The sequence below is a fragment of the Lissotriton vulgaris genome, chromosome 1_1 (assembly GCF_964263255.1).
Source record: "Lissotriton vulgaris chromosome 1_1, aLisVul1.2, whole genome shotgun sequence".
Taxonomy (NCBI): domain Eukaryota; kingdom Metazoa; phylum Chordata; class Amphibia; order Caudata; family Salamandridae; genus Lissotriton; species Lissotriton vulgaris.
In genome coordinates, this window is record NC_141685.1 from 1,145,458,905 (window position 1) to 1,145,486,529 (window position 27,625).

The following is a 27,625-nucleotide window of genomic DNA, read 5'->3' on the forward strand; positions in this document are numbered from 1 at the left end:
CTTTCTATGGCAAAATGAACCCCCTCATTTTGTTATTTTTTTAAATGAAATGTTTTCAGACTTACCACTTCATTCCAATCAAGATGGCTTCTGGTGTGCCATACTTTTGTCATAAGTAAGACTGTTAGCGCTCTAGTTGTTCTTTAGAACACTCTGGGACATTCTGTCATTGGACTATACTTGGGCTACATCGGGGTGATATTTGGGCTACATTTAGGCTCTTTTGTCTCTGGTGGCCATCTTGGGAGACTGTATGTCAGAATTTTTTTAATGAAATTGAAGAGGATTTGAGAAGTCACTCAAAATGTGCCCTAATTTTTCTTTCTGCAGCACTAATCATACTTTCTATGGCATAATATACCCCTCATTTTGTTCCTTTTTAAATTAAATGTCTTAAGAGTTACCACTTTATTCCCATCACGATGGCTTCAGGTGTGCTATACCTTTGTAATAAGTAGGACTGTTAGCGCTCTAGTTGTTCTTTAGAACACTCTAGGAGGCTGCTGTAGAACACAAAGGAATCAACTGACAGTCTCTGTCCGTGTTGGATGTACATGTTTTACTGAGAATGTCAGACTTCATTCTCACTTGACTGAGAAAGATAATGTGAATTTACAGAAAATATGCTTTCAGTTTAGCTTATAGATCCCCTCCAAACCACTGTGGGAAAATCATGAGATATTAGTTTTCTTTCAAACATGATTCACGATATCACAGCAGAAGGCTTTTTCACATGGTAAAATCACCTTAGAACACACCACAATTCCTAAAACGAGTATGGTACCATCAACAAATGATTTATAATGTAACTAAAGTCCTAAAACCCTCTATTAACTACAATGCTTTTTAATGAGGTGCTATCATGTATATTGGTCCCAAGATGGCTGCCAACACTTCTTGGATGAAGTGCTGACAGCCAATCAGATCAGATGAGTGGTTAGGCTCCGCCCAGATATATATATCTTTTTGTACCTAAATTACTCAAAATCCACTGGAGCACATATCTTGAGGCATAGCAAAGGCACATCGGGCTACCAGTCCCTACAATTTTGCCAAGTTTTGTGGAAATCCATTCAGCCGTTCGGGCTAAAAGTGAGTCCAACCGCCCTATGGAAATTAACATGGGGAAAACACGTTTTGGGACCCCCTTTTATCTCGGCCCCCGCTTGACGAATCCACCCCCAAACTTTCAGGGAAGGAGCGGAGCGCAGCGAGGCAAATTACAGGCAGATTCCTCAACCGGCGCCAAAGTTATTCCCAATAGAATGTTGCGGATTTCCTATAGAAAACAATCCTAACTAGAACTACCTACTGGCGACCGCCAGTAGGATGGAGATGGAGATGGAGATATAGATATAGATATAGATATAGATATAGATATAGATATAGATATAGATATAGATATATATTGGAGAAGTGTGGCTCAGGGGTTAGAGGCGGCAGACCCGGAAGCTGAGATCGGCCCTGGACCAGGGTTCAATTCCCCGCCTCGGCGGGTCTTGGATTAAATAAATTCCACAGACTCGATAATTCTCGCTCCGGTGCCTTCTCGACTCACGGGTTCACACTCTGCAACTCTGGGCAATAGCTTGCTTAATCTCCACAACGGCCCCTCGCGGCGGGATGCCTGGCTTTCACCTTGTGGATACCCTGCCGGGGTTATCTCACAGGGGAATACCAGGACGGGTTCCCTAAGCAAGCGCCGGGAAACCCACTGCGGGTAGCTGTGCGCTATATAAGCTCAAATACATTTACATTCACATATATATATATACACATACATACATACATACATATATACATATATATATATATATACATATATATATATATATACATATATATATACACATATATATATACATATATATATACATACATATATATATACACATATATATATATATATATATATATATATATATATATATATATATATATATATATATATATATATATAAAAATAGGCAACTGCAGCCTCATACACATCAAAGCTGAATCATGCTGTAAGGACTTTCCATCATGAAAAGCATGCATTAGAAATAGGGAAAACAACAATAAAACATGTTTTGAAACGGTTTTAATGCTCAGCAGACAGCAGAAAATCTCATAAAGAACTGAAAGCATAGACAGCTACCAGGCTGCAATGCAAACCACAGTCTAAAAAGACTGAAAAGCTAACGCATAGCAACATAGAGATAAACTGACACCGTGCCTTTAAGGCACTCCTGACCCCCACCTTTAATCATGCCTCAGGGTTGACCGTTACGTCAGTTGTTCTTTCCGTCTCCTTCAGGAAGGATCCTGGCAACACAGCTCCACTTCTTTCTGATTTTTGTCAGAAATTCTCTTTACTTTTAACAACTTTTTTACCTTACTTCGACGTTTTCCATCTATTGAAGTAAGGAACTGTCTTTTTTTGAAATTTTTGGGCATTTTTTACATCTTAAAATGCCATTCTTTTAGACTCCTGCCCTTCTTGTGGTAAAAAGAACCCCAAGACGTACTCTCATGAGGTCTGTATATTTTGCCTACCTGAGGATCATGACCCTAAAACCTGTCCTCACTGCAAAACCCTGTCCAGGAGAACTCTGATGGACAGGGAAAGAATTCGCCTATATGACCTGGCAGAATCATCTAGAAGAAGGTCTCCGGTGAGGAAGAGCTCCAAGAGGTCTAGAACGCCATCTAAAAGCAAGACCTCACGTCCTTCAACAGCAGCGTCGGGCTTAGCGCTGAGAGAAGATCTACCAGTGGGTCATTTATCCAAGAAAAGACCTTCGACAGAAGGTTCGCCGTTGAGAAGAAAGCGGCACACAGGTACGTCGTCAACGTCGAAGATTCGTGATCCTCCACCATCGTCAATCCGGCGACGATCGGCGTCGAGGAACAGAAGCCCTCCGCCATCATTAACCCGGCGACGATCGGCGTCGAGGAGCAACACCCCTCCGGCGTCGTCAACCCAGCGACGATCGGCGTCGAGGAGTATCACCCCTCCGCCGACGTCAACCCAGCGACGATTGGCGTCAACTAGAGGCCCTCCGCCGTCGACACAAAGTTCGGCATCAAGAGCAGGTTCTACTCTGTCGTCGCAGATCCATCAGAGATCGACGTCGAGAGCCAAGAGTCCTCCGCCGTCGACAATCGGCGTCGATGATGAGATCTCCATCGTCATCTCGAAGACCTTCGACGTCAAGATTAGACACTGCTCCGCCGTCGTCTCAGCGACACTCGGCGCAGAGAGAGAGAGCAGTCCACAGCTATCGGCTTTACACCGACGTTCGACGTTGAGGCATTAGCATTCTTCACCTACTTCTCACCGACACCGGTCGCCGTCGAGGCGACGTTCGACGTAGAGTAGAAGGGATGTCCAGGCAGCGTCGACTGACATCGAGAAGTCAAGATCCAAGGAGATCGACGTCTAGAATGCGTCCTGGTATGGCATCGAGAGGCTCACGCCCGACGTCGGGACCTACTTCAGTGAGATCTAGAGAAGGATCTGTGGTCCTGGTGACGGAGTCGGTCTCACACCATGCATCTTCTCACTCTTCCAGGCGAGCTTCTACAAGATCAGCCTTTCCGGAAGCTAGAAGTCTTGTCTATAAGTCTCCATCACATCAAAAGGAGGCTCCTTCTACTGCTCGGTTATCCCCAAGATGGCAACTTCCTTTGCATCACTGGCAGGATTCAGGTGCAACGAGGCGAGTCCAGGAGTATGCCAGTCCTGTTCGCAGGTCTCCTCTACAAAGACTGGTGGAAGAAGTGGACAGGGAGAGCTCTCCTAGACGTAGAGCCCACACGGAGTGATCCCGTGAGGGAAGGCACTATAGATCACGTTCCCCCAGACGGGAGGAACGCACAGACAGATCACGGGGAAGGGGGCACAGTGCCCATCGCAGAAGTAGAAGAACACCATCTACTTCCTCTACCCGCTCATCAAAGAGGGATTATTCCCCCATGCTATCGGACAGCCCTATCTATAGGGGCTCTCCAAGAGATGACATTAATACCTACCATGAGGTTCTGCAGAGAGGGGCCCAGAAACTCAACATCGAGATGTCTGTCCCTCAAATAGCAACAACAGTGATCTTCGTGGCTCTTCATCAGGAGACTTCGTTTCGACCATTGCTCCCCTTGGTTCCAGGAATTCTTGACCCTGTCATGGACACCTTTCTGTCTCCAGCTACCATTAAGGCGGTGCCGGCTCGCATCCAAAAGAAATACAAGCCGGCTGGTCTTCGGTAAGACGGATCCACCTGCAGACTCGGTGATCGTAGCCGCAGCGCGAAAAACACATGCTGTCACTGCTACTTCCTAGGTTCCAGATAAAGAAAGCAGGTCCCAGGGTAATGGGGGTCGCAAGGTCTGCAATTCTGAGGCTTCCACCCTAAAGGTCTCCGGCGCGGCTGCGTTATTAGGCCGTTACGACAGAGCTTTATGGGATTTTTTAGAACGCTTTAAAACCAAGCTGCCAAAGGAGGACCAAAAGGACTTTGATGAAATAGTAACCGAAGGATCGCTGGTGGCAAAGCAAATGATTAGCACAGCGGCGGACGGCGCTGCTTTATCGGCGCACTCTTACGCACATGGAATATGCGCCAGGAGATCATCCTGGTTGAGATTGACAGGCCTCAAACCAGATGCGCAGCAGAGAATCTTGAACCTCCCATTCTCTGGTTCCTCTCTCTTTGGCACACACACAGACGAGGAGATGAAAAGCATGAAAACCAAACTGGACACTCTCAAGGCAGTCGGCTTGGAGAAAAAGAAAGAGTACAAGCGTTGGTACAGACCCTACCAACACAAGGGGCCTCAACAGAGGGTTCAAACCCCTCAGTGGACCCAGAACAAGAACCAGGGCAAGTCCCAATTTCAGGGCCGTAAATCAAACAGAGGTAGAGGTGGTCACCAACAACAATCCTCTACCACAGCGAAAGCAGAAGAGAAGTCTTGAGCAGTGGCTTCCTCTGGCGCCGTTGCCCACTCGAGTGGGAGGAAGTGCTTCATAACATCTGGCAGAGTGGTGCAGCATCACAAAAGATCGTTGGGTGCTGAATATACTGCGCAATAGATACACACTACGTTTCCGTGTGCTTCCAAGGGACATACCTCTGAAAAGATCTTGTTATCACCAAATAAAGCTGCTTCGGAAGGAGGTGAAGGCTCTCCTTCAAAAACAAGCTATAGAAGAAGTTCCTCCCTCTCAAAGAGGAAAAGGAGTTTACTCCAGGTACTTTCATGTCCCCAAAAAAAGATCAGGAGAACAAGTTCTGACGTATCCTGGACCTTCGCCTTCTGAACAAGGTCATAGTGAAGGAGAAGTTTTGCATGTTGGCCCTTCACCAAATATTTTATCAAACAATGACGGTGAGGGCAAGACCAGGTATGCACAAGGGTATATTCAAAAATGGATCCACTTGAACAAAGTATAACTGCCGTGGCACTCTACTTTCTGTGGTTCGCCGTCCAAGCCACAAAATTGTCCACAAGTAAATCAAAAGAGAAGGAATGCCCAAATATTGAAAGGTTTTTCCAGTCCAATACTGTAGTCCGTGAATACTTTATTTTCAATATCCAATATTGTCCAACAAATCAAGTTATATCAGATCCAATGTAGAAAGTTTATTATCACAAATCCAATATTTCAAAAAGTTCAAAATGATACAGCCAATGACACAGCCTTTTACGCGTTTCGTCCTACTTGGACATCATCAGGGCTGCGAAATAATAAAACAAAACAAAAAAAAACCATTAACAATCAAACCGTATCTAGTACATTGTAAATTAATTCCAAACATTTCCATGAGCATCCTGCCTATATTCCATTCTAGTTTTTGTGATAAACTAACAGGTAATAACAGAAAAAATATGTCGGATCCACCTTAATTCATTCATTTTGTAAGTGTCCGCTCTATCCCTACAGTGCCTACATTTTTATCTCTCTGATACTAATTCCAATATGATGCAACCATACCTTCCTTATTGTGCAATTCATAAAGCATGAATACATAAGTCATCAAATATGCGTGAGTTTTAAACACCATCACCTGTAGAAATCAGACAGGCGTAGGTGAGTTTTAAAGATAAAATAACACAATTCACATGTCCATATCCCCTATGTTCTTAAAAAAATGCTCACCATAGAGTAGCTATGTCCCTTTCCAATGGCGTTAGTGTAATTAAAAAAACTTCCAATATGCGTCAAAAACACTGCTTAACATAAAAACCTGTAAATATAACCAAAAAATGTCTTTGTAGACTATGTGCTCTTGATCATCTCTGTACTAACAGGTATGGTTCTAATTATCACTCATATCCCCAGTCAATACAACATTAAATCAATAAATCAAGCTGTTCCCAATGTCCTTCGTGTGTTGTTACTAACAGTACCCTCTCTTTTATCTCTCACAAATTCATACAGTCCTGTTTCTACCATTTATATACATAAGGCTCACCATTGATTTTGTTAAGTTCAGTTCCCCAAAACGAACTTGCTTCACTAGGGACCAGTCTTTCTCATTAGAATAATAAGCTGTAGTAAGAAAGAAACCATATGTCACGGATCTGCCCAGTAAAGTGCTCAATACCCTATCTAAAGGCCATTAAAGAGAATATACCCTTCCTATTTTCTCACCTTATTTAAATCAAGAGTTTTCAATACCACTTCCTTCTGGTCCTGCGACTCGCCCGTTCCTGATAAATAAGATGAATGTCGGTACCCTGCTTCGCCTATCTCTTAAATACTCCACTTGACCAATCACAAAGACCCAATTTACCCGCCTTTTCTACCATCTTAGTTCCCTCTCTGGTCCTCTCTTCCGTTCCACCAATCAGATTCTATTCACAGAGAATTTATTTAACTCCCACGTTGCTAACCAATCCCATGACAGTTGCCAATCTCAGCCAATCAGCATACGGCATCCCTTTAGCCTATGCAGTTCCCTTTATGGTCCGCTATCCCATTTCCTGTTGTGGACACATGTTTCACAATCCATCTCATAGACAGGAAATTCTGTTTTTGACCAATCAGCATACGGCATCCCTTTAGCCTATGCAGTTACCTTTCTGGTCTACTATCCCATTTCCTGTCATGGCCACATGTTTCACAATCCATCTCATAGACAGGAAATGCTCTTTCGGACCAATCAGATTGCCTCATACGTTTCTACATTTAAAGGCATATGTAAAGTTTCAAATATCCCTTTCCTGATTCGTTCTGACATACAAGGAACTCCCATTTCTGATGGTGATATTAAAACCGTCCCATTTACTCTATATATTTACTTCTCAAATCTCGTTCTTCAATTTAAAAATAAAATTTGATTTTTTTCAAGTACCCACTCCCATAATTGGCAAACACTCGGAAGAGTAAAACCCCATTCACCATGCACGCTCTCCGTTCTCTTGTTGTGGTAACCCATATTCTTTAAGGTATCAAGTTACACCCAGTATTAACATCAGCCCTATATACAAATTATTCCTTTCAATTTCACTGTGTGTCTTGCTCTAGAAAGTAACGGACATTGAAAATAATGAAGCCAATCATTATCATATGCAAAGCTAAAGGATTCAATTTCCACCACCCCGGTATATGCTAACATGACCAGTTAACATCCCTATTATTTTCTTTTATCTTTATTCTCTCTTCTCTTCCTTCCATACGGGGGGATCCCGTATGGGGAAATGATAAGAATTAGAAGGAATTGCAGCAAGGAATTAGATTTCAATGCAGAATTAGATCAGTTACAGAATAGACTGCACCAGAGGGGTTATAGTAAGTACTCTTTGCGTGAAGCTAGGGGACGCATTATGAATGTAAAGAGAGAGTCCACCCTGGTAAAGAAACAAAAGATGATATTGAAAGATCGATTAGCCTTTGTTACAACATACTGTATTCAGAAGGATAGAATCTTTAAGGCATTGCACAAAAATTGGAATATGTTGAAAGGAGTACCAGGCTTGATGCATTTGATAGGAGATAAACCCGAGGTAATCTATAGGAGGAGTCCTATGATCAAGCAAATGATTTCTAAAAATTATTTGGAACCTGTGGTTGCCAATAACTACAATTGGCTTCCACAATCACCTAATGGTTTTTATGTATGCGGCTCATGTATTGTATGCAACCTGGGACTGAACAAGACAAAAACTTTTGTTACAATACTCAACAGACATATGCAATTAAGGAATGTATTAATTGCAATAGCACAGGGGTTAATTATGCAATTATTTGCGACTGTAATAAAGTGTACATTGGAAGTACTAAACGTTTATTGAAGCTCAGAATACAGAAACACAGTAGAAGCATTAGAAATAAAGATAAGTCACCATTTTACAGACACATTAGAGACAACCATGAGACGCAGAATAAAATCAGATTTCAGAATACAGAAGATAATTCTAAACAACCTAGGTGGAGATTGGGAATTGAACATTAGACAAAAGGAGGCCAGATGGATCAGCAAATGTAGGACGGTACATGCGGGGCTGAACTGTGATAGTGAATTGCATTATTTTTTGTAACTAAACTAAATTCAGTCAGGTGTGTTTTGAAGAGATGACTATTCAATAGTATGGTTGTTCCAGAAATGAGGAGTTAACGTTGGATCAGGATGAGTATTTTTTCTTGACTTTTGAACTTATGAGTACCAACTTGCGGACATTGTGTTTTAAAACACCTGGGGTGAGGAATGAAAGAATAGTGAGGGTAACTGTTCATGGACTTAGTGTCTGACAATATCTGGGGTGACGCTGGAAGGAAGAGAAGAGGGAATAAAGATAAAAGCAAATAATAGGGATGTTAACTGGTCATGTTAGCATATACCGGGGTGGTGGAAATTGAATCCTTTAGCTTTGCATATGATAATGATTGGCTTCATTATTCTCAATGTCCGTTACTTTCTAGAACAAGACACACAGTGAAATGGAAAGGAAAAATTTGTATATAGGGCTGATGTTAATACTGGGTGTAACTTGATACCTTAAAGATTATGGGTTACCACAACAAGAGAACGGAGAGCGTGCATGGTATATGGGGTTTTACTCTTCCGAGTGTTTGCCAATTATGGGAGTGGGTACTTGAAAAAATTCAAATTTTATTTTTAAATTGAAGAACGAGATTTGAGAAGTAAATATATGGAGTAAATGGGACGGTTTTAATATCACCATCAGAAACGGGAGTTCATTGTACGTCAGAACGAATCAGGAAAGGGATATTTGAAACTTTACATATGCCTTTAAATATAGAAACGTATGAGGCAATCTGATTGGTCAGAAACAGCATTTCCTGTCTATGAGATGGATTGTGAAACATGTGGCCACGACAGGAAATGGGATAGCGGACCATAGAGGGAACTGCAAAGGCTAAGCATGCTGAGTGGCTAAGATTGGCAACTGTCATGGGATTGGTTAGCAACATGGGAGTTAAATAAATTCTCTGTGAATAGAATCTGATTGGTGGAACGGAAGAGAGGACCAGAGAGGGAACTAAGATGGTAGAAAAGGCGGGTAAATTGGGTCTTTGTGATTGGTCAAGTGGAGTATTTAAGAGATAGGCGAAGCAGGGTAACGACACTCATCTGATTTATCAGGATCGGGCGAGTCGCAGGACCAGAAGGAAGTGGTATTGAAAACTCTTGATTTAAATAAGGTGAGAAAATAGGAAGGGTATATTCTCTTTAATGTCCTTTAGATAGGGTATTGAGCACTTTACTGGGCAGATCCGTGACATATGGTTTCTTTCTTACTACAGCTTATTATTCTAATGAGAAAGACTGGTCCCTAGTGAAGCAAGTTCGATTTGGGGAACTGAACTTAACAAAATCAATGGTGAGCCTTATGTATATAAATGGTAGAAACAGGACTGTATGAATTTGTGAGAGATAAAAGAGAGGGTACTGTTAGTAACAACACACGAAGGACATTGGGAACAGCTTGATTTATTGATTTAATGTTGTATTGACTGGGGAAACTAGTTATAATTAGAACCATACTTGTTAGTACAGAGATGATCAAGAGCACATAGTCTACAAAGAAATGTTTTGGTTATATTTACAGGTTTTTATGTTAAGCGGTGATATTGACGCATATTGGAAGTTTTTTTAATTACACTAACGCCATTGGAAAGGAACATAGCTACTCTATGGTGAGCATTTTATTAAGAACATAGGTGATATGGACATGTGAATTATGTGTTATTTTATCTTTAAAACTCACCTACGCCTGTCTGATTTCTACAGGTGGAAGTGTTTAAAACTCGCGCATATTTCATGACTTATGTATTCATGCTTTATGGATTGCGCAATAATGAAGGTATGGTTGCATCATATTGGAATTAGTATCAGAGAGATAAAAATGTAGGCACTGTAGGGATAGAGTGGACACTTACAAAATTAATGAATTAAGCTGGATCCGACATTTTTTCTGTTATTACCGGTTAGCTTATCACAAAAACTAGAATGGAATATAGGCAGGATGCTCATGGAAACGTTTGGAATTAATTTCACAATGTACTAGATACGGTTTGATTGTTAATTGTTTTATTTTTGATTTATTATTTCGCAGCCCTGATGATGTCCAAGTAGGACGAAACGCGTAAAAGGCTGTGTCATTGGCTGTATCATTTTGAACTTTTTGAAATATTGTATTTGTAATCATGAACTTTCTACATTGGTTCTGATACATCTTGATTTGTTGGACAATATTGGATATTGAAAATAAAGTATTCACGGACTACAGTATTGGACTGGAAAAACCTTCTTTTAATATTTGGGCATTCCTTCACCAAATATGTCCACATCTAAAAGTAGGAGATTGGATGTGTTCGGTGGACCTCCAAGATGCGTACTTCCATATTCTGATGGCCCTACGTCATCACACGTATCTGCGGTTTGTGGTCGGCCACAAACACTTCCAGTACAAAGTCCTGCCCTTCGGGCTTAAGTCGGCTCCGCGAGTATTCACCAAGTGCGTGGCAGTGGTGGCAGCCTTCCTGCACAGAAGAGGTCTCTTCGTCTATCCATACTTGGATGACTTGCTTCTAAAAGGGCCATCCCCTCTGCAAGTAAGAAACGACTTCCAAGTCTTTCTGCAACAGTTACACGATCTCGGCCTTCATGTCAACATGGAGAAGTCAGTGCAACAGCCCACCCAGACCATCCATTACCTAGGCTCCATTCTGGACACAAACTTGGAAGGAGCGTTTCCTTCGGAGAAGAAACTTTCTTCAATGCAACAGAAGTGCAGGATTCTACTCCAGACGGAGATTCCAACAGTCCAGCAGGTGGCATCCCTTCTGGGATCCATGGCTTCCTGCATCTTTCTCATCCCCAACGCCAGGCTGAGAATGCACCCGTTGCAGCAAACTCTGGAGGACCAGTGGGATCAAGCGACAGGTCGCTGGGAAGATCAGATCGGTCTCGCACAGGCAGCAAGATCCTCCATCAAATGGTGGACTCGGCTTCAGAATCTGTTGGTGGGAGTTCCTTTTCACCAGCCACTTCCAGTGCAATCGTTGGTGACAGACGCATCTCTGCAAGGCTCGGGGGCACACATGGGGTGCCTTCAGATGCAAGGGCGGCGGTCAGCAAAGGAACAATCCTACCACAACAATATGTTGGAGCTGCGAGCAGTTCACCTGGCTCTGAAAGCTTTTCTACCTGCAATCGAATCCAGCTTGGTCCTAGTCCAGACCGACAACACGACCACCATGTTCTATCTAAACAAACAGGGTGCTACACGGTCACGCCCTCTGTCCCTGGAGTCTCAGACGATCTGGCACTGGCTGCTAGCCCGGAACCTCTCAGTGGTGGCAGTACACCTTCCAGGAGAGCAAAATATCAAGGCAGACGCACTCAGCCGGCACTTTAAAGATCAGCCAGACAGGGTGCTAAACGACGAGGTGGTGGCAGACCTTTTCCATCAATGGGGTCGTCCATCAATAGATTTGTTTGCAGATGACGACAACAAAAAATGCCACGCCTTCGCGTCCAGATTCCACCATCCAGGGACAAGAGGGAAAGCGCTTTTGATGGATTGGTCAGGGACATTTGCCTACGCCTTTCCTCCCCTGCCTCCGATCCCGAAGGTGGTGTCCAAGCTCATCAGATCCAACATGAAGAGGATTCTGATAGCTCCAGACTGGCCACGGCAGTGGTGGTACCCGGACCTTCTTCATCTGTCAGTACCTCCACACAGGAGACTACCTTGCAGGCTGGACCTACTGACCAAGATGAGCGGGAGGATTCTTCATCCCAACCTTCCCTCACTGAACTTAACAGCATGGCTCCTGAGTTCCTGCAATACGGACATTTGAAACTGCCTCCAGATTGCATGCACATTTTAAAAGAGGCTAAGAGACCCTCCACAAGAGCGTCATATACGTTCAAGTGGAAGAGGTTCTTTCTGTGGTGAAGAGAACATCACTTTGATCCTACGAAGGGACAGGAGGATTTAATTCTTCCTTACCTTCTGTACTTAGCAAGATCTGGGCTAAAGTATGCTTATATCAGAGTGCATTTGTCAGCCATTACGGCATACAGGAAGTCACCTAGCCAAACCTCCTTTTTCCAAATGCAGGTGGTCAAGGACTTCTTACAGGGGTTGAAGAAGGTTTATCCCCCTGTTCGAAACCCTTCTCCTCCATGGGTGTTGAACCTGGTGTTATCTAAGTTAATGGGCCATCTTTTGAGCCCATTCACAGGGCCTCTTTACAGCATTTGTCTTGGAAGGCCACTTTTCTGGTAGCCATTACATCAGCGCGCAGAGTAAGCGAAATCCAAGCGCTGTGTACAAAATAACCTTACACTGTTTTCCACCATAACAGAGTGGTCTTGAGGGCTCACCCGTCTTTTCTCTCTAAGGTTGTGTCTGATTTTCATATTAATCAGTCCATTTCCCATCCATCCTTTTTTCCAAACCCCGCGACCCCTGCTGAGCGGTTGCTACATTCCTTGGACCTCAGAAGGGTGCTTAAATTCTACTTAGAGAGTACCAAGGGCATAAGAAAGATGGATCAGTTATTTGTCAATTATGGCGCCATGAGAACAGGCTTCCCAGCCGTTAAGAGATCCATTTCCAGATGGATCGTATCCTGCATTAACTTGGCTTATCGACTGGCGAAAAGACCCTTACTGTTGTCGCCTAAGGCGCATTCCACTAGGGGGAAAGCGGCCACAGTGGCTTTCTTGCATGATGTTCCAATGTCAGAAATTTGCAAGGCTGCAACCTGGAGATCAGTTCATACCTTTACGAGGCATTACTGCCTAGAATCCGATTCCAGGGCTGATACTCAAGTGGGCCAAGCCTCCTTGAGGAATCTGTTTGGATAGCCAACTATCTGTCCAAGCTTAGTTCTTCTAAGCTTATAGGTTATATTACTGTTTTGCTCCTTTGCCCGCAGGGAGATTAGGTGAGGCTCGCTATTCTATTCTAATGCTTATGACTATTGATGAGGATCCCCTGGAAGAGAAGGATTCGTTACTTACCTGTAATTCTAGTTCTCTTCCAGGGATATCCTCATCAAAGTCATAAGCAACCCTCCCGCCTCCCCGGGCAAAGGATTTTTCTGTTTGGAAATGTTGTTAATTCTTTGTGCCATGGCTTTTTTCAGTCTCCGCAAAGAACAACTGACATAACTGTCACCCCTGAGGCATGATGGGAAGCTGGGGGTCAGGAGTGCCTTAAAGGCACGGTGTCAGTTTATCTCTATGTTGCTATGAGTTAGCTTTTCAGTCTTTTTAGACTGTGGTTTGCAATGCAGCCTGGGAGCTGTCTATGCTTTCAGTTCTTTATGAGATTTTCTGCTGTCTGCTGAACATTAAAACAGTTTCAAAACATGTTTTATTGTTGTTTTTCCCTATTTCTAATGCATGTTTTTCATGGTATGATGGGAAGTCCTTACAGCATGATTCAGCTCTGATGTGTAAGAGGCTGCAGTTGTTATATATATATATATATATATATATATATATATATATATATATATATAGTTATATATATGTGGGGCACATATATTGGAGTGTTTCCGGGGTCCCGCGCATGGGCGGGAATATTCTAATGCTTATGACTTTGATGAGGATACCCATGGAAGAGAACTAGGATTACAGGTAAGTAACTAATCCTTGTAGGGCCACATACCATGTGGCATCACAAAGTAACTCCCCAATGCCTTTCTCATTTGGGGAAAGGGGAGGCAGTCAGTATTCAATAAAGAATGATAATGCCCGGGTTTGCCAATTCCACTAAGGCCACTGGCTGCTGTTATCTCTGGGTCCTTTAGTCACGGAACTCTCACTGCCCAATGTTCCAGTTGGCGTGTCACTAGATTTAGATATTCACACTGTTTACATTTAACCTTGCACGATGCGTCCCTTTATCATATTTAAGCTCAGAGGGTTTTGATGGTATGTGTGAGAAATGCTTCTGGCCAGCACAGCCTTATTTGGTTATGATGCCTTGTGGACAAGTGAACATTTATTTAAAGAGTCATTTACCTGCTTTTTATTGTTGTCTTGGGGCTTGATGGAGCAAAAAACACACAGATGGACGGAATGGAGAGCAAATCAAACATTCAACCCCAGTCAAGAGATATGGGTTAAATCCATTGCTCAACATGCCACCCCAGTTTAGACCTAGCCATATGCAAATCAGTCTTGACCCTGTGCCTCATGGCTACAAACCCTGAGATCATGGCAGAACAACTCTCAACCAAACAAAGGAGGAACAAACGGAGGAAAGAACGACGTCGCACAAGGAAACAAAGCCGAGGAACAACTACAGCAAAAGAAAAAGAAAAAAACATGGGGGAGACGGCGATAAAAAATAATACCATTATTAATCTCTCCAATGTGGTCCTTGACAAAGCAGAAGAGCAACTACTTTCATTGGGTTTAAATTTCTCTCCAATGCAACATTTTGATTATACTACCACTAGGGTAGATGTCTTCTGTTTTATAAGGAAACTTAAATTAAAAAAGCACTTTGCCTTACAAAAAGCTAAAGATTCGGACGTCCAAGAAGAAACTGGGAGAGAAAATGAGGTATGTCATTAAGGGCGTCTGACACACATGTTTTCCTTGATGCTAATGATCTTATGACAACTAACGTCGACTTGGAATCAGAAGTAGAAATTTCTACGCAAGATCGTCTTAGAAACGTTCCTATCCTTCCTAAAGGTGCAGGTTTAAGTCCTTTCACTAGTAAATCTAAATTTATACCACTTATGCCAAGGGACGCGATCGACATCTTCCACGATTGCGTCACAAATGACATAAAAAAATTGTACACAGAAACCAACAACAAACGAGGTAAAAAAGAGACATACACTAAGATGGCTTACAACAAACTAATGAAAAAGCTTGAAGGCAACCCAGACATAGTGATCAAAAGGTCGGACAAGGGGGGCAATTTGGTTCTTTGGCCAAAATTAGACTACATCAACGAAGCCAAACGCCAATTAGAAGACCCGGCTTGTTACATAAAAAGCACCCAAAAAGACTACGACAAAGCGATATCCAATTTACACAAGTCTTTAAATCAATGGAAGAGGGAAGGTCTCATCTCGTCAGAAGAGCACAAATACATGTATGTGAACTTTCCAATTTTACCCTCTCTTTATCTCATCCCTAAAGTGCACAAATCCATACAACCAATACCAGGCAGGCCGATAGTCTCAGCCATTGGAAGTGCGGGAGGGAAAGTGGGAGAGTACATTGATTACTTTTTACAAGACTTTGTGAGACAACTTCCCAGTTTCATCCGAGATACTAGTGACTTTTTATCTAAAATATCCACACTAGAATGGGAAAATGAAATGCTTTTAATTTCGCTTGATGTGGAATCGCTGTATACCAGCATAGATCATGACAAAGGGTTAGCAGCAGTACAACACTACCTTTCCAGTAGACCCATCCATTATTATGAGCACAATAAGATAATCATGGGCTTGATTAAATGGTGCCTCAACAACAATTTCTTTTCTTTTGGGAAAGAAATTTACAAGCAACAAAGGGGCGTGGCGATGGGGGCCTGCTTCTCCCCCAGCTATGCGTGCTTGCACGTTGGCTGGTGGGAGGAGCGGGTCCTCAAAGTGCGCCACAAGACATGGATGGAGAATCATGTTAGATACTTCTTAAGATACATAGATGATATCTTTATTATCTGGAAGGGTAGCAAACAGGAAGCTTTGCGTTTTATTGATGACATCAACGATAATTCGCTTAACCTTCATTTCACGGCCAACATCAGTGAAAATCGCATCCAATTTTTGGATGTGGAGGTATATGTCTCCAATGGAATAGTCAACACCACCCTCCACAGAAAACAGACGGCTGGCAACGCCACATTGCATGCTTCCAGCATGCATCCCAGACACACAATCTCGGGGATTCCCTATGGTGAAATCCTTAGATTAAAAAGAATATGCAGCTCTCCCTCGGACTTTGATGCCTGCTTGGCAGAACTCATGGCCAGATTGAGGGCCAGGGGTTACTCTGAGCGGATATTAAATACTGCATTAAAAAAATCCTTGACTAGATCTAGGGAGAGTCTCTTCCCTGACTCATCTTTGGAAATCGAACCTCCTCCTACAACTACACCCCAACTGGAGTGCCCACGTCTGATCACGACTTTCAGTAGAGAAGACAGAAAAATTAGGTCAATTTTGAACAAACATTGGCCGATTGTTATGAGCGACCACATTCTCAACACTAGGTTGCCCTCTTCTCCCACAGTGACCTTCAGACGAGCTAGAACCATGGGCAGCCATTTAGATAAAGCAACACCGGAATTGAAATCCAAAATTCCATGGCTTCGCCCAACCAACGGTTTCTTTAAATGCTCCAGTTGTAGGGCGTGTAAGTTTGGGGTCACTACCACCCAGTACTACACCCCATTCAGTAAAGTTGCCAAAAACATCCATGGCAACTACAACTGCAAGACTGACCATGCTGTTTACGTTCTGACGTGCACCTGTGGGCTTAGATATGTTGGAAGCACTAAGCTCCAGGTGCACGCCCGAATTTTACAGCATCTCAGGGCCATTTTGCATAGTGACCCCGCGTACCCTGTCGCCCGTCACTTTAAACGAATGCACAACAAAGACCTTAGTTGTTTAAGCTATTTCGTGATAGGGGCAGTTCCTTTATCTAGAAGAGGAGGAGATCGTGAGGTCCAACTTAGAAAATTGGAGTCTAAATATATATTGGAGCTCGATAGCCGTTGGCCTAACGGGCTCAACAATATTGAGGAGATGCATCACTTTCTATAAAATCATTGGACCTTGCCAGCCTCTGATTCCACCTTCATCTGTGTTCTGATTCAGGGATCTTCTAGTTAGGTTCCCTATTAGAAGTCCCATATATATGTCCCTTATTCTGCTATTACAACTGGTGAAACTCACATCGACCTTCACCCATAGGGACATCCATGCACTTTACTTGGCAACTTTTAGGCACTAGGCATCGTTATATATACACAATTTTCATACATTCTTATTCACAGATCACGTACTATATTTCGATAAAAATGTATTATCTTTTAAATGTACAGTGATTTTTACCATTTCGTGAGTACCGTGTATAGAATTTTGATATTGATATTATTTTGATCTTGGGCTTAGTGTTGCACAGGAAAGAGCGTATGTATATATTGAATGACACAGATTAGTACTTTGTAAATAATTATGAGAGGGCTCTTTAGTTGGGTGTGTATATACAGTTTTTCAGTTGGGTGTGTATATATACAGTTATTGCCATTTATGTTGCTTTATTCTGCTTTATAACAACACATAGGATTCTAGTAATCCATTGAAATATTCACTTGTTATAAAATGGGCTAGGTTTTTGGGTTGGTGGACATATAGGTGGGGATGTGTATAGATATGTATATACATGAATTAGAAATCTTTTTATACATACTGTAATTTTTAGCTTCCTGTTAGAATGGTCCTTCTTGTTCTATTTTGACCTTTCAAATAGAAATATTAGTAACTAGGATGATGAATTTTTGTATTTAAACATTGACAACTGATGCCTAATTATTAATAACTGTTTCAGTGGTAGTTCCATATGTTTCCCGCTAAAATCTTGCACTTTATTAGAATTTTATCATCACTTATGCACTTTTAGGCACATGCACTTTACTATTTTTGCTGCTAAAGGTATTAGATTGCTTATTTGCACATATGAAAGACATTTCTTTTCTTAAATGAAATTCAACAGGAAAGGATTGTACCTTGGTAGATTTGCATATAATTGATTATGTGTTGATGATTTACTGGATTTAACCAGTGATAATTTCTTGTATGTCTATTCAGCAATGGCAACCATATATCAGCGGTAGTGCATTTTCACTGTTTATTATTCACCACAAGATCATGGTGGGCGTCACCAGGGGGTGGCGCCCAAATCACTGCATACACCTATAAAAAGAGCATAATTGATTGTAAACATGTTGCAGCGTGACCAAGGGCTTTCCGCCCGAAACGCGTCGCTGGTTCTGTTTTAAATCTGCAATAAAAATTACCATCTTGCTGAATTGCTGGTCCGTCCCTCTTCCTTGCTGGCGTGGAGGCAGTGTCTGCGAGCGCAGAGCAGGCTGGGGAGGAGCCTTTCTTCATATATAGTTATATATATGTGGGGCACATATATTGGAGTGTTTCCGGGGTCCCGCGCATGGGCGGGAATATTCTAATGCTTATGACTTTGATGAGGATACCCATGGAAGAGAACTAGGATTACAGGTAAGTAACTAATCCTTGTAGGGCCACATACCATGTGGCATCACAAAGTAACTCCCCAATGCCTTTCTCATTTGGGGAAAGGGGAGGCAGTCAGTATTCAATAAAGAATGATAATGCCCGGGTTTGCCAATTCCACTAAGGCCACTGGCTGCTGTTATCTCTGGGTCCTTTAGTCACGGAACTCTCACTGCCCAATGTTCCAGTTGGCGTGTCACTAGATTTAGATATTCACACTGTTTACATTTAACCTTGCACGATGCGTCCCTTTATCATATTTAAGCTCAGAGGGTTTTGATGGTATGTGTGAGAAATGCTTCTGGCCAGCACAGCCTTATTTGGTTATGATGCCTTGTGGACAAGTGAACATTTATTTAAAGAGTCATTTACCTGCTTTTTATTGTTGTCTTGGGGCTTGATGGAGCAAAAAACACACAGATGGACGGAATGGAGAGCAAATCAAACATTCAACCCCAGTCAAGAGATATGGGTTAAATCCATTGCTCAACATGCCACCCCAGTTTAGACCTAGCCATATGCAAATCAGTCTTGACCCTGTGCCTCATGGGAACAGTCCAGCCCTAAATGCCAAGCTAGGTCCTCCCTGGACCGGAAACAAGCATCCTGGGACCGGTTTCGGGGCATCACCCCTAGTCAGCCAGGCTAGCTTGAATCCAGTAGCACAGTGACCCCGGGACCCACGTCCGGTCATACCCGGCACACTTAGGATGAGAAAGCAAAAGACTCACAGATGATGGACGGAATGCAGAGCAAATCAAACATCAACCCCAGTCAAGAGATTTGTATTAAATCCATAATTCATTTGCTCACCATGCCACCAGGGTTTAGATCAAGCTATATGTAAATCAGTCTTGACCCTGTGCCTCATGGGAAACGTCTAACCCGAACTGCCAAGCCAGGTCCTCCCTGGACCGGAAACAAGCAACCTGGGACCTTGGGGCTTGATGGAGGCTTTCCTTGCTTTTGAACATCGAAACCCGACCAGTCCTTTGCTGTACTTTACATGGTGCTCCTGCTCACTTTTCGGGTCCTGTTCACCAGAGCTGGCAGAAATCAAAAGCAGCTGTGGCACAAATGCACAAACCACCTCCGCTCCCTTTGTCACCTTGCACAATCCCGCTTTCCATCCATCCATTATCTCTCTCCTCTCCCTCTCCCATTGCTTTCTCTCTACCTTGCACCTCTCTATCTTTCGCTCTTGAAGCCCCATTTGCCTGTTGCAATTAATCTTAGAAAATTGGTTAAAATGAAGGAGGGACCAGGAGCAGATCCAGCCATTCAAAACTGGCCTCCTAGGCCTCCAGTCCACCAGGAAAATGTCCATTAGAATAAACGCCATGTCCAACTTGGTTATCCACCATCAGGAGAACGATGCCTTGTCTTTCTTGCACACCCTTTGCATTTCCTCAGTTTCTCTCAAGCGGGTCTATGTGGTGTTGCTGCTTTACTGGTCCCACCTCTGTGGAACAAAGGATCAGCCACTGTGATGGTTCTCAGATCTCGCTTTGTCTGTCATAAACGTACGCATGGATGATGCCACCCATCTCACTGCTCTTAACACCACACAGGGAGTGGATGGGGCAGTACATCTTGCACCTTGTGCCATGCAAAGATATCTTCACAGTCTCTGTTCACATCTACAGGTGTAAAATGAGTCTATTCAAAACAAATTGGAGGTACCCCTGTTACTTGTGGCAGGGAGGGGGATAGTAACATCAGAAAACTTGGAAGTCCCTGTTTATCCCAGTAATGGGCAAAGTGTTCCTGTGTCTTTCACTATAAAGATGGTCTGGCTAAGGGAATAGTTTTTCTATATATTCCTAGACATTGTGCAAATACCTTGCATAGGCAGAGGAAGATACTAAACTTCAATTAAACAAACTTAAAACCACAGTTAAATGTGACGGACAAACACTTTATGTAAAGTTAAAAAAATAGAATTTATTACTTTCCTCCCAACTGGGTTACAATCTAAAATAATGTCACAAATTCATTAAAAGACCACCGAACGTGGTGTTCCAAATAATATATTACGCTCAAAACAATGGTTAAAAAAAAGACAGTCAAAACAGTCGACGCAGCGTTTCGGTGCTTTCTTTCTTTTGACACCTTCTTCAGGACATTAGGGCTTTTGACGCCATGATATTCTAAAAATAGATAAAAATATTTTAGTGTTTATCCTTAATTATCTAGGTTCCTCTTACTCTCCTCATGTTTAATATGCTCCCTGTTATTATATACATTTTAAATCATGCCAGACCACTCTCTAAAAACAACCAGGATCTTTATCTGTATTGGTTACGCCAGGGAACTCATTTGGAGAACACCTGTGAGATTTTTCTTTACCTGTCGATAGATGTACATTGATTGGCTTAATACACCACTTTAAACATTGAACACAATATTTTATACATATTGTATACAGGTTGTCCACCATACCTGTGTCATGAAACAGATGAGTTTCAATGGGTTTTCTCGCGGGTTGCTAGCTGCTCAGGTTTATTCAATTCCCTTGAGCTATATTAATTGTGAATAGAAACCTGATTTAAAATTTCTTCTACATTTGTTCAAAGTGACATATTCCTACAAAAAAGACAGTTTTACCTTTACAAAGCAACCGTGAGCTTCTATTCACACGGAGGAGCCACCGTCAATGAGGGGGAATTCATGTGGTCTTTGGACCTGAATGATTGCATAAACAAACACATGTATAATAACCTTACTCTCCATGATATCTTTAAGCAATTAGTTGCTTCCAATAGGGCAATATTGCGCTACCGAAATATTGTGGGCACTGTATACTGACCTGTAAATATATCTGTGCTTTTCTGAAAAGAGGGGGATCTACCTTGGTTAGGTAAAAGTAACTCGGGGTAATGAAAACCGCCTTTAACATATAAATATTTAAAGCGCTCTACCACCTCTCTTAACGAGAGTGCTAGTAGACAAGTGATACTGTGAGCGTATTAAAAATAGCTCCAAATAGATACAACTAGACAACAAATGCAGTTTTGACGACTAGAGTACCTGTGGGCCCCTAGGTAAACTATCCTTTTATCTCACGAATTTTAGGCTCGTGCACAAAGAAAGTATCCAAAAGAGCCCGAGCAATTTAAAGCGTTCGGAGCGTATTTTCAGAAAAGCACAGATATATTTACAGGTCAGTATACAGTGCCCACAATATTTCGGAATATGTCACTTTGAACAAATGTAGAAGAAATTTTAAATCAGGTTTCTATTCACAATTAATATAGCTCAAGGGAATTGAATAAACCTGAGCAGCTAGCAACCCGCGAGAAAACCCATTGAAACTCATCTGTTTCATGACACAGGTATGGTGGACAACCTGTATACAATATGTATAAAATATTGTGTTCAATGTTTAAAGTGGTGTATTAAGCCAATCAATGTACATCTATCGACAGGTAAAGAAAAATCTCACAGGTGTTCTCCAAATGAGTTCCCTGGCGTAACCAATACAGATAAAGATCCTGGTTGTTTTTAGAGAGTGGTCTGGCAGGATTTAAAATGTATATAATAACAGGGAGCATATTAAACATGAGGAGAGTAAGAGGAACCTAGATAATTAAGGATAAACACTAAAATATTTTTATCTATTTTTAGAATATCATGGCGTCAAAAGTCCTAATGTCCTGAAGAAGGTGTCAAAAGAAAGAAAGGACCGAAACGCTGCGTCGACTGTTTTGACTGTTTTGACTGTCTTTTTTTAACCATTGTTTTGAGCGTAATATATTATTTGGAACACCACGTTCGGTGGTCTTTTAATGAATTTGTGACATTATTTTAGATTGTAACCCAGTTGGGAGGAAAGTAATAAATTCTATTTTTTTAACTTTACATAAAGTGTTTGTCCGTCACATTTAACTGTGGTTTTAAGTTTGTTTAATTGAAGTTTAGTATCTTCCTCTGCCTATGCGAGGTATTTGCACAATGTCTAGGAATATATAGAAAAACTATTCCCTTAGCCAGACCATCTTTATAGTGAAAGACACAGGAACGCTTTGCCCATTACTGGGATAAACAGGGACTTCCAAGTTTTCTGATGGTAAAATGAGTCTATTCATATCTACAGGTGTAAGAGGAGTTTCTCCTTTAAGGACAGTCTGCAGGCATCGTACTCTACAGTAAAATGATGTTCTAATTGAATACCACTAGAGAGCTCTACACAGAGATTGCCATTTTCTCTGTCAAACACACTCCACCTCCTGATAATGTGGTCCTAGTGTAACAAAGTTCTTAAATTTCATGACCCTCTCCAAATCAAAGATTATGGCCATTATATAATAATGCATTGCCCCAGACACAAAATAAGTGAAATCCTTTAATTCATCAAGCCTGGTGGTTTGACGATTCCTATCATAGGAATGAATGCAATCTGATTTAATAATATTTGCCAAGAAATTTGCATTGTTGTTTATTATCTTAGGATGTAAGACAATCATGCACTATTGGTTTTCACTATGAAGCATGTCACTGTTTAAGAATAGCCTCCACAGTTTTATCAATTGTCTTATTATCAGTATGCAACTATTGGCTGCTGTTTGGTGTAAATCCCGCCCCCTCAAAAAAAGATTAGGCTAATAAAGATTTGAAAGGACAAGAGCATTTAGTAAGTCAACAATTGAATATCCTTCTGCAGCTTTACCTATTGATGCAGCAAAAACATCAGATTTTATGAATGAAGAGTTGCTGTCAATAACAGTGGACCATTAGCACGAGAATAATGCAGGTTTTTAAACAGAAGGCTAAAAACCATGAACAGTAACCAAAATATGTATCGTGGTTCAAGGTAAGTAGTGGAATCAAAAAGGCGCACTTCTAACTTTGCTACTTAAAAATTTCACAGCAATCATGAACAGCGGAAAAAAAGCCTCAGTCTGACAGCGTGATAAAAATTGTAGATATTACAATGATTCGGAAATGAAAATATTTCTATGTTTCAAGTGTATTCATCGGGCACACATTTATTCGCAATATAAACTTTAGATTCAATCAAGCCTATTGCTCCTAAGACTACGTCCGTGCTATCATCCCTGGAAATCTACTCGTCCCAGTGACCATGCTTGCTTTCCTGAGACACTGCCCAGTGCATCAGAATCTTCAAAGCAATCGGTCTCAGTACAAGCTTTTCTTTAGCATGGTGTCTCCCTACTGAAATCTGAACTTTATGGGGGGAGGTGGGATATTTGGTAGTCCTAGTGTATCTCTAGGAATCCCCATGCCTCATCAGGGTGCATTAATTCATGTGAAACGCCGCACAAAGGCACACTTTGAGAGGGTAGGCCATGGCTGGACATTGGCGTTACAAAGTCACAACTCTTAGTGCAGCACCCCATGGTTCTCTGCTCTGAAGTGCTGCTTGTCCATTCTCTGTTGCATCATGTAGACAGAGTCATCTATTGGAGAATAATTCAAATGTATGACAGTAACCAATTTGGTGTAAGGGTTGGGGGGTCCTGTTAGTGGCTTTGGAACCTATTTTTGGAGAGTGCTTCAAATAAGGGTCTTTGATTTTTGGCTGGTGATTTGATGTCTTAGCTATACCTTCTATGGGTGTAAATCAAAAGATACATTATTTCTGTCCAAAAGTGTGAAATACAGTCAACAATGGAACACTCAACATTCTTTATGTGTGCTTAGGTACCAGTTCAATGACAAATGCTCAAATAAATTTAATGCTGCAATGCACCTCTATACATCCGATTACGATTCTTCTTTTGCATGATTCTGTAGTGAATTCAAATTATTAAGAGGAATTGCCCAATATTTAAATTTTAAACAATACATCTTAAATGATTTTACAACGGCCTACATAAGCCGATAGAATAACACCAATATATATCAACATACCTGATGAACACTGTATTAAGTCAGAGACTACTTTGCTGAATTAATAATTGCACATTTAATTACATTTTGTGAACAGACATTTTACCGTAGCAAACAATTAGAATACATTGTTGCCTCTACTTAATTCTAAAGGAATAGTAACATAGGAGAAATGACAGTGAATTTGCTCAAATCTATTAAACCTTTGTAAAACACGGATTCAATTTCTTTTAAATATAAGCTGAATGTTGTGCATGAATATAAGTGCTGAACTACAATTTTGTTTTTACATTAAACGAAAATCGAAACATTTAAGAGCATGCTTATTATTTTGGGTCACTTTTATACTGATGATGGATAACAGTCATAAAATAAAGACTCAGGCGCAGAGGGAGCACTGACTATATCAACATCACATATCTGTGAAAAATAAATAAATGTGAAAAGTCAGAGTAACCAAAAGAAACTGCAATATATGAAATGTATTTTAAATACAATACTAATCATCATCATTATCATCATCAAAAGAACTTTATTAGATTATTTAAAACAATCCTAAAAGCATCACTGTCATTAGGCTACCTCACTGCTGGAATACAACAATGTGAATATATTACATATACTAAAAACGGAAAATCATAAGATTCAAGATCTTCGCTTAGAAACTGGTAATTTTAAAAACCACCAACATTAAAGCAAACCTCAATATTAGGCCACATTTGTAAAAAAAAAAAAAAAGTGCAGTTGTTCATTGCCAAAGCCCATACATATTAAAAATTGTTTTTCCGCTGCCGTCGGGGGAACTCTCACCTGCGGATAGCTAATATTATACTATACTAGATACTGGAGGAACCAACCGTGGCGACGTCTTTGAAAATTTACATAGGCCCTAGAGCAATCGATTGTGGCGCAGGAACCTGAATTTTCAGACACGTATATATAACTGTATGTGGGATGATGTTTTTCAAGTCATGCATTCAATAAAAAGAGAAAAAAGAAAAATTAATCGTTTTTAAAACTTACGAATAAAAGGAGCATAATATTTACGAAAAACGACAAAGTGCTCAAAGGATTGCACAGTAGAATAGTCACATGGGAATACCAGCACAGCACTGTTGTCAAATTGATCCAGGGGAAAACAAAGCAAAGATCTTATAGTCCCTAATCGGAACTTAGATAAAAGTGCTCTTAGCAGGGGCTCACATGCCAGCTCAAATAATGATCAAGATTAGATGAGGTTTGTATATTTACATAGTCCCGCAGGAGAAATTTTTGCAGCTGCTTCTGTTCCATGGAGACCCGGCTATGGGTCATAAAAAAGGCGCTTGAGCTTGGAAATAAAGACCTTAGTAGATAAAAACATATCTTCCCATCCTATTTATTTAACCATGAAGCTCACAAAGCTCAGCCAGCTCAGGCAATCTACAATAATCTCCATATTAAGAGAGTGGCCTCATTTGCCTGAAGAGAAACCCAAAGAACCAAGGAAGTCACCTTGATCAGATCAGACACGTATGAAATGCCCAACTACCCACGGAGAAAATAATGCAGGGTCAAGGGAAGTAACCCCAGAAGTCGAAAACAAAAACAACTCCACCAGCATTGAAGCAACATCTTTGTAGCTCCAAACCCCTGAACCATATTTTAGGATTGGTAAACATTTTCTTTGAGACACTTCCAAAAGGGACTGTACTGGCTTGTTACCCACTCTCTTACAAAAGGCAAACAGTGCTCCCACAAAGCGACTATAATGTAAACACCGGTTTGCCAAACAGGGCGACCAGGATGATTTCTGATCAAACAACTCCCAAATAAGGAAATTCTGAGACTCGTTCAATAAGCCTGCCTTTTATCCAGAATGAGCCTTCCTTCCCTGCTCTTGAGCCACATATCATGTATTTAGTTTTAGCTGTGTTGATGTTCAAATCCAATCCATCCATAAAAGTAACAAAACTACTTATCGGGGTCCTCAGGCCGTTGGCGGTCTGAGACAAACACTGCATCATTAGCGTAAAGCTCAGCCAGGACAGGCGTAGTCCTTAACATGGGTATGTCCTTCCCTGAAGATACCAAAGAGGCATTTAAGCGATTGATATATAATAAATATAAAATGGGGGGCCAGGACACAGCCCTGGTGGACACCCCGCCGTAATTCAAACTTGTCAGCCCATTCCCTTCCCGGACCAAATCTGACAGAGGAACTTACCTCACAGTGTAACACCCTGAGGAAAGTGACCTTAGCCAACCCTAGGGCCAAAAGAATATCCCAAAGCTTACTGCGATTGATCCTGTCAAACGCACTTGGTGAAGTCGATGAAGGAAAGAAATAACTGGACCACTTTAGCAAATGTTTATTTACTAATAACTGGATGGAGGTTGAGACATTGCTTAATGGTGTAGAGTCCTTCCCTAACCCCATATTGGGCAGGAGAAATAACCTGGTTAGCCCCAAACCAATACTAATCCCTTTAACCCTTTGAGTCTGCCCTTGCCCCTCTCCCCTTCCCAGAGCAGACATTACTCACCACTGAGAGACCGGCTCGGGGAGGAGCGCTGGCTGTCTGGCGTGCTTACAGATGGTCCTAGAATTGTTCCAGAGAATTCTTTCTCCATAGAGGACTCTCCACTTCCTATTGGGTAATAAACAAAAGAGGGTTACTTCTAAGGGAGCATCCTGTTGCAGATACACCCATCAAGCTTTTATGAGCAAGAGTCTGCTTGAACAAATTAGGGTTTCACACACGAGAGGTCAGCCTTCATTAGGACACTAAAGAGTCAGGCTTGCAGCGTTTGCTCATTCACAAAGTCAGGCTTACTGCGCATATGCCCACTAACTCTTTTGGGGAGCTCGCTCAGTGCTTTTCACAATTCCAGAGATTAACCTAACTATATGGAACGAGCTCCAGCCAGAAACTATTCTTTTAGACTGTTGAACCACTCTTCACCTGCCAAGGATCTTCAGAATATTTGGGCTTCAAGTAGAGGACTTACTGTTTTAGGTCGGAAAGCGTTTCTATT

General features: G+C 41.6%; 1 protein-coding gene across 8 annotated transcripts in view; it reads right to left on the reverse strand.

Moving 5' to 3' along the window:
- Positions 1 to 27,625, reverse strand: part of IKZF4 (IKAROS family zinc finger 4) — a 376,192-nt gene that overhangs the window by 201,365 nt on the left and 147,202 nt on the right. For all 8 annotated transcript variants that reach the window (XM_086963908.1, XM_086963903.1, XM_086963910.1 and 5 more), the window contains one exon: positions 27,133 to 27,237. In XM_086963908.1, coding sequence (XP_086820034.1) covers positions 27,133 to 27,237 — 105 coding nt within the window. The remainder of the gene's footprint in view (positions 1 to 27,132; positions 27,238 to 27,625) is intronic.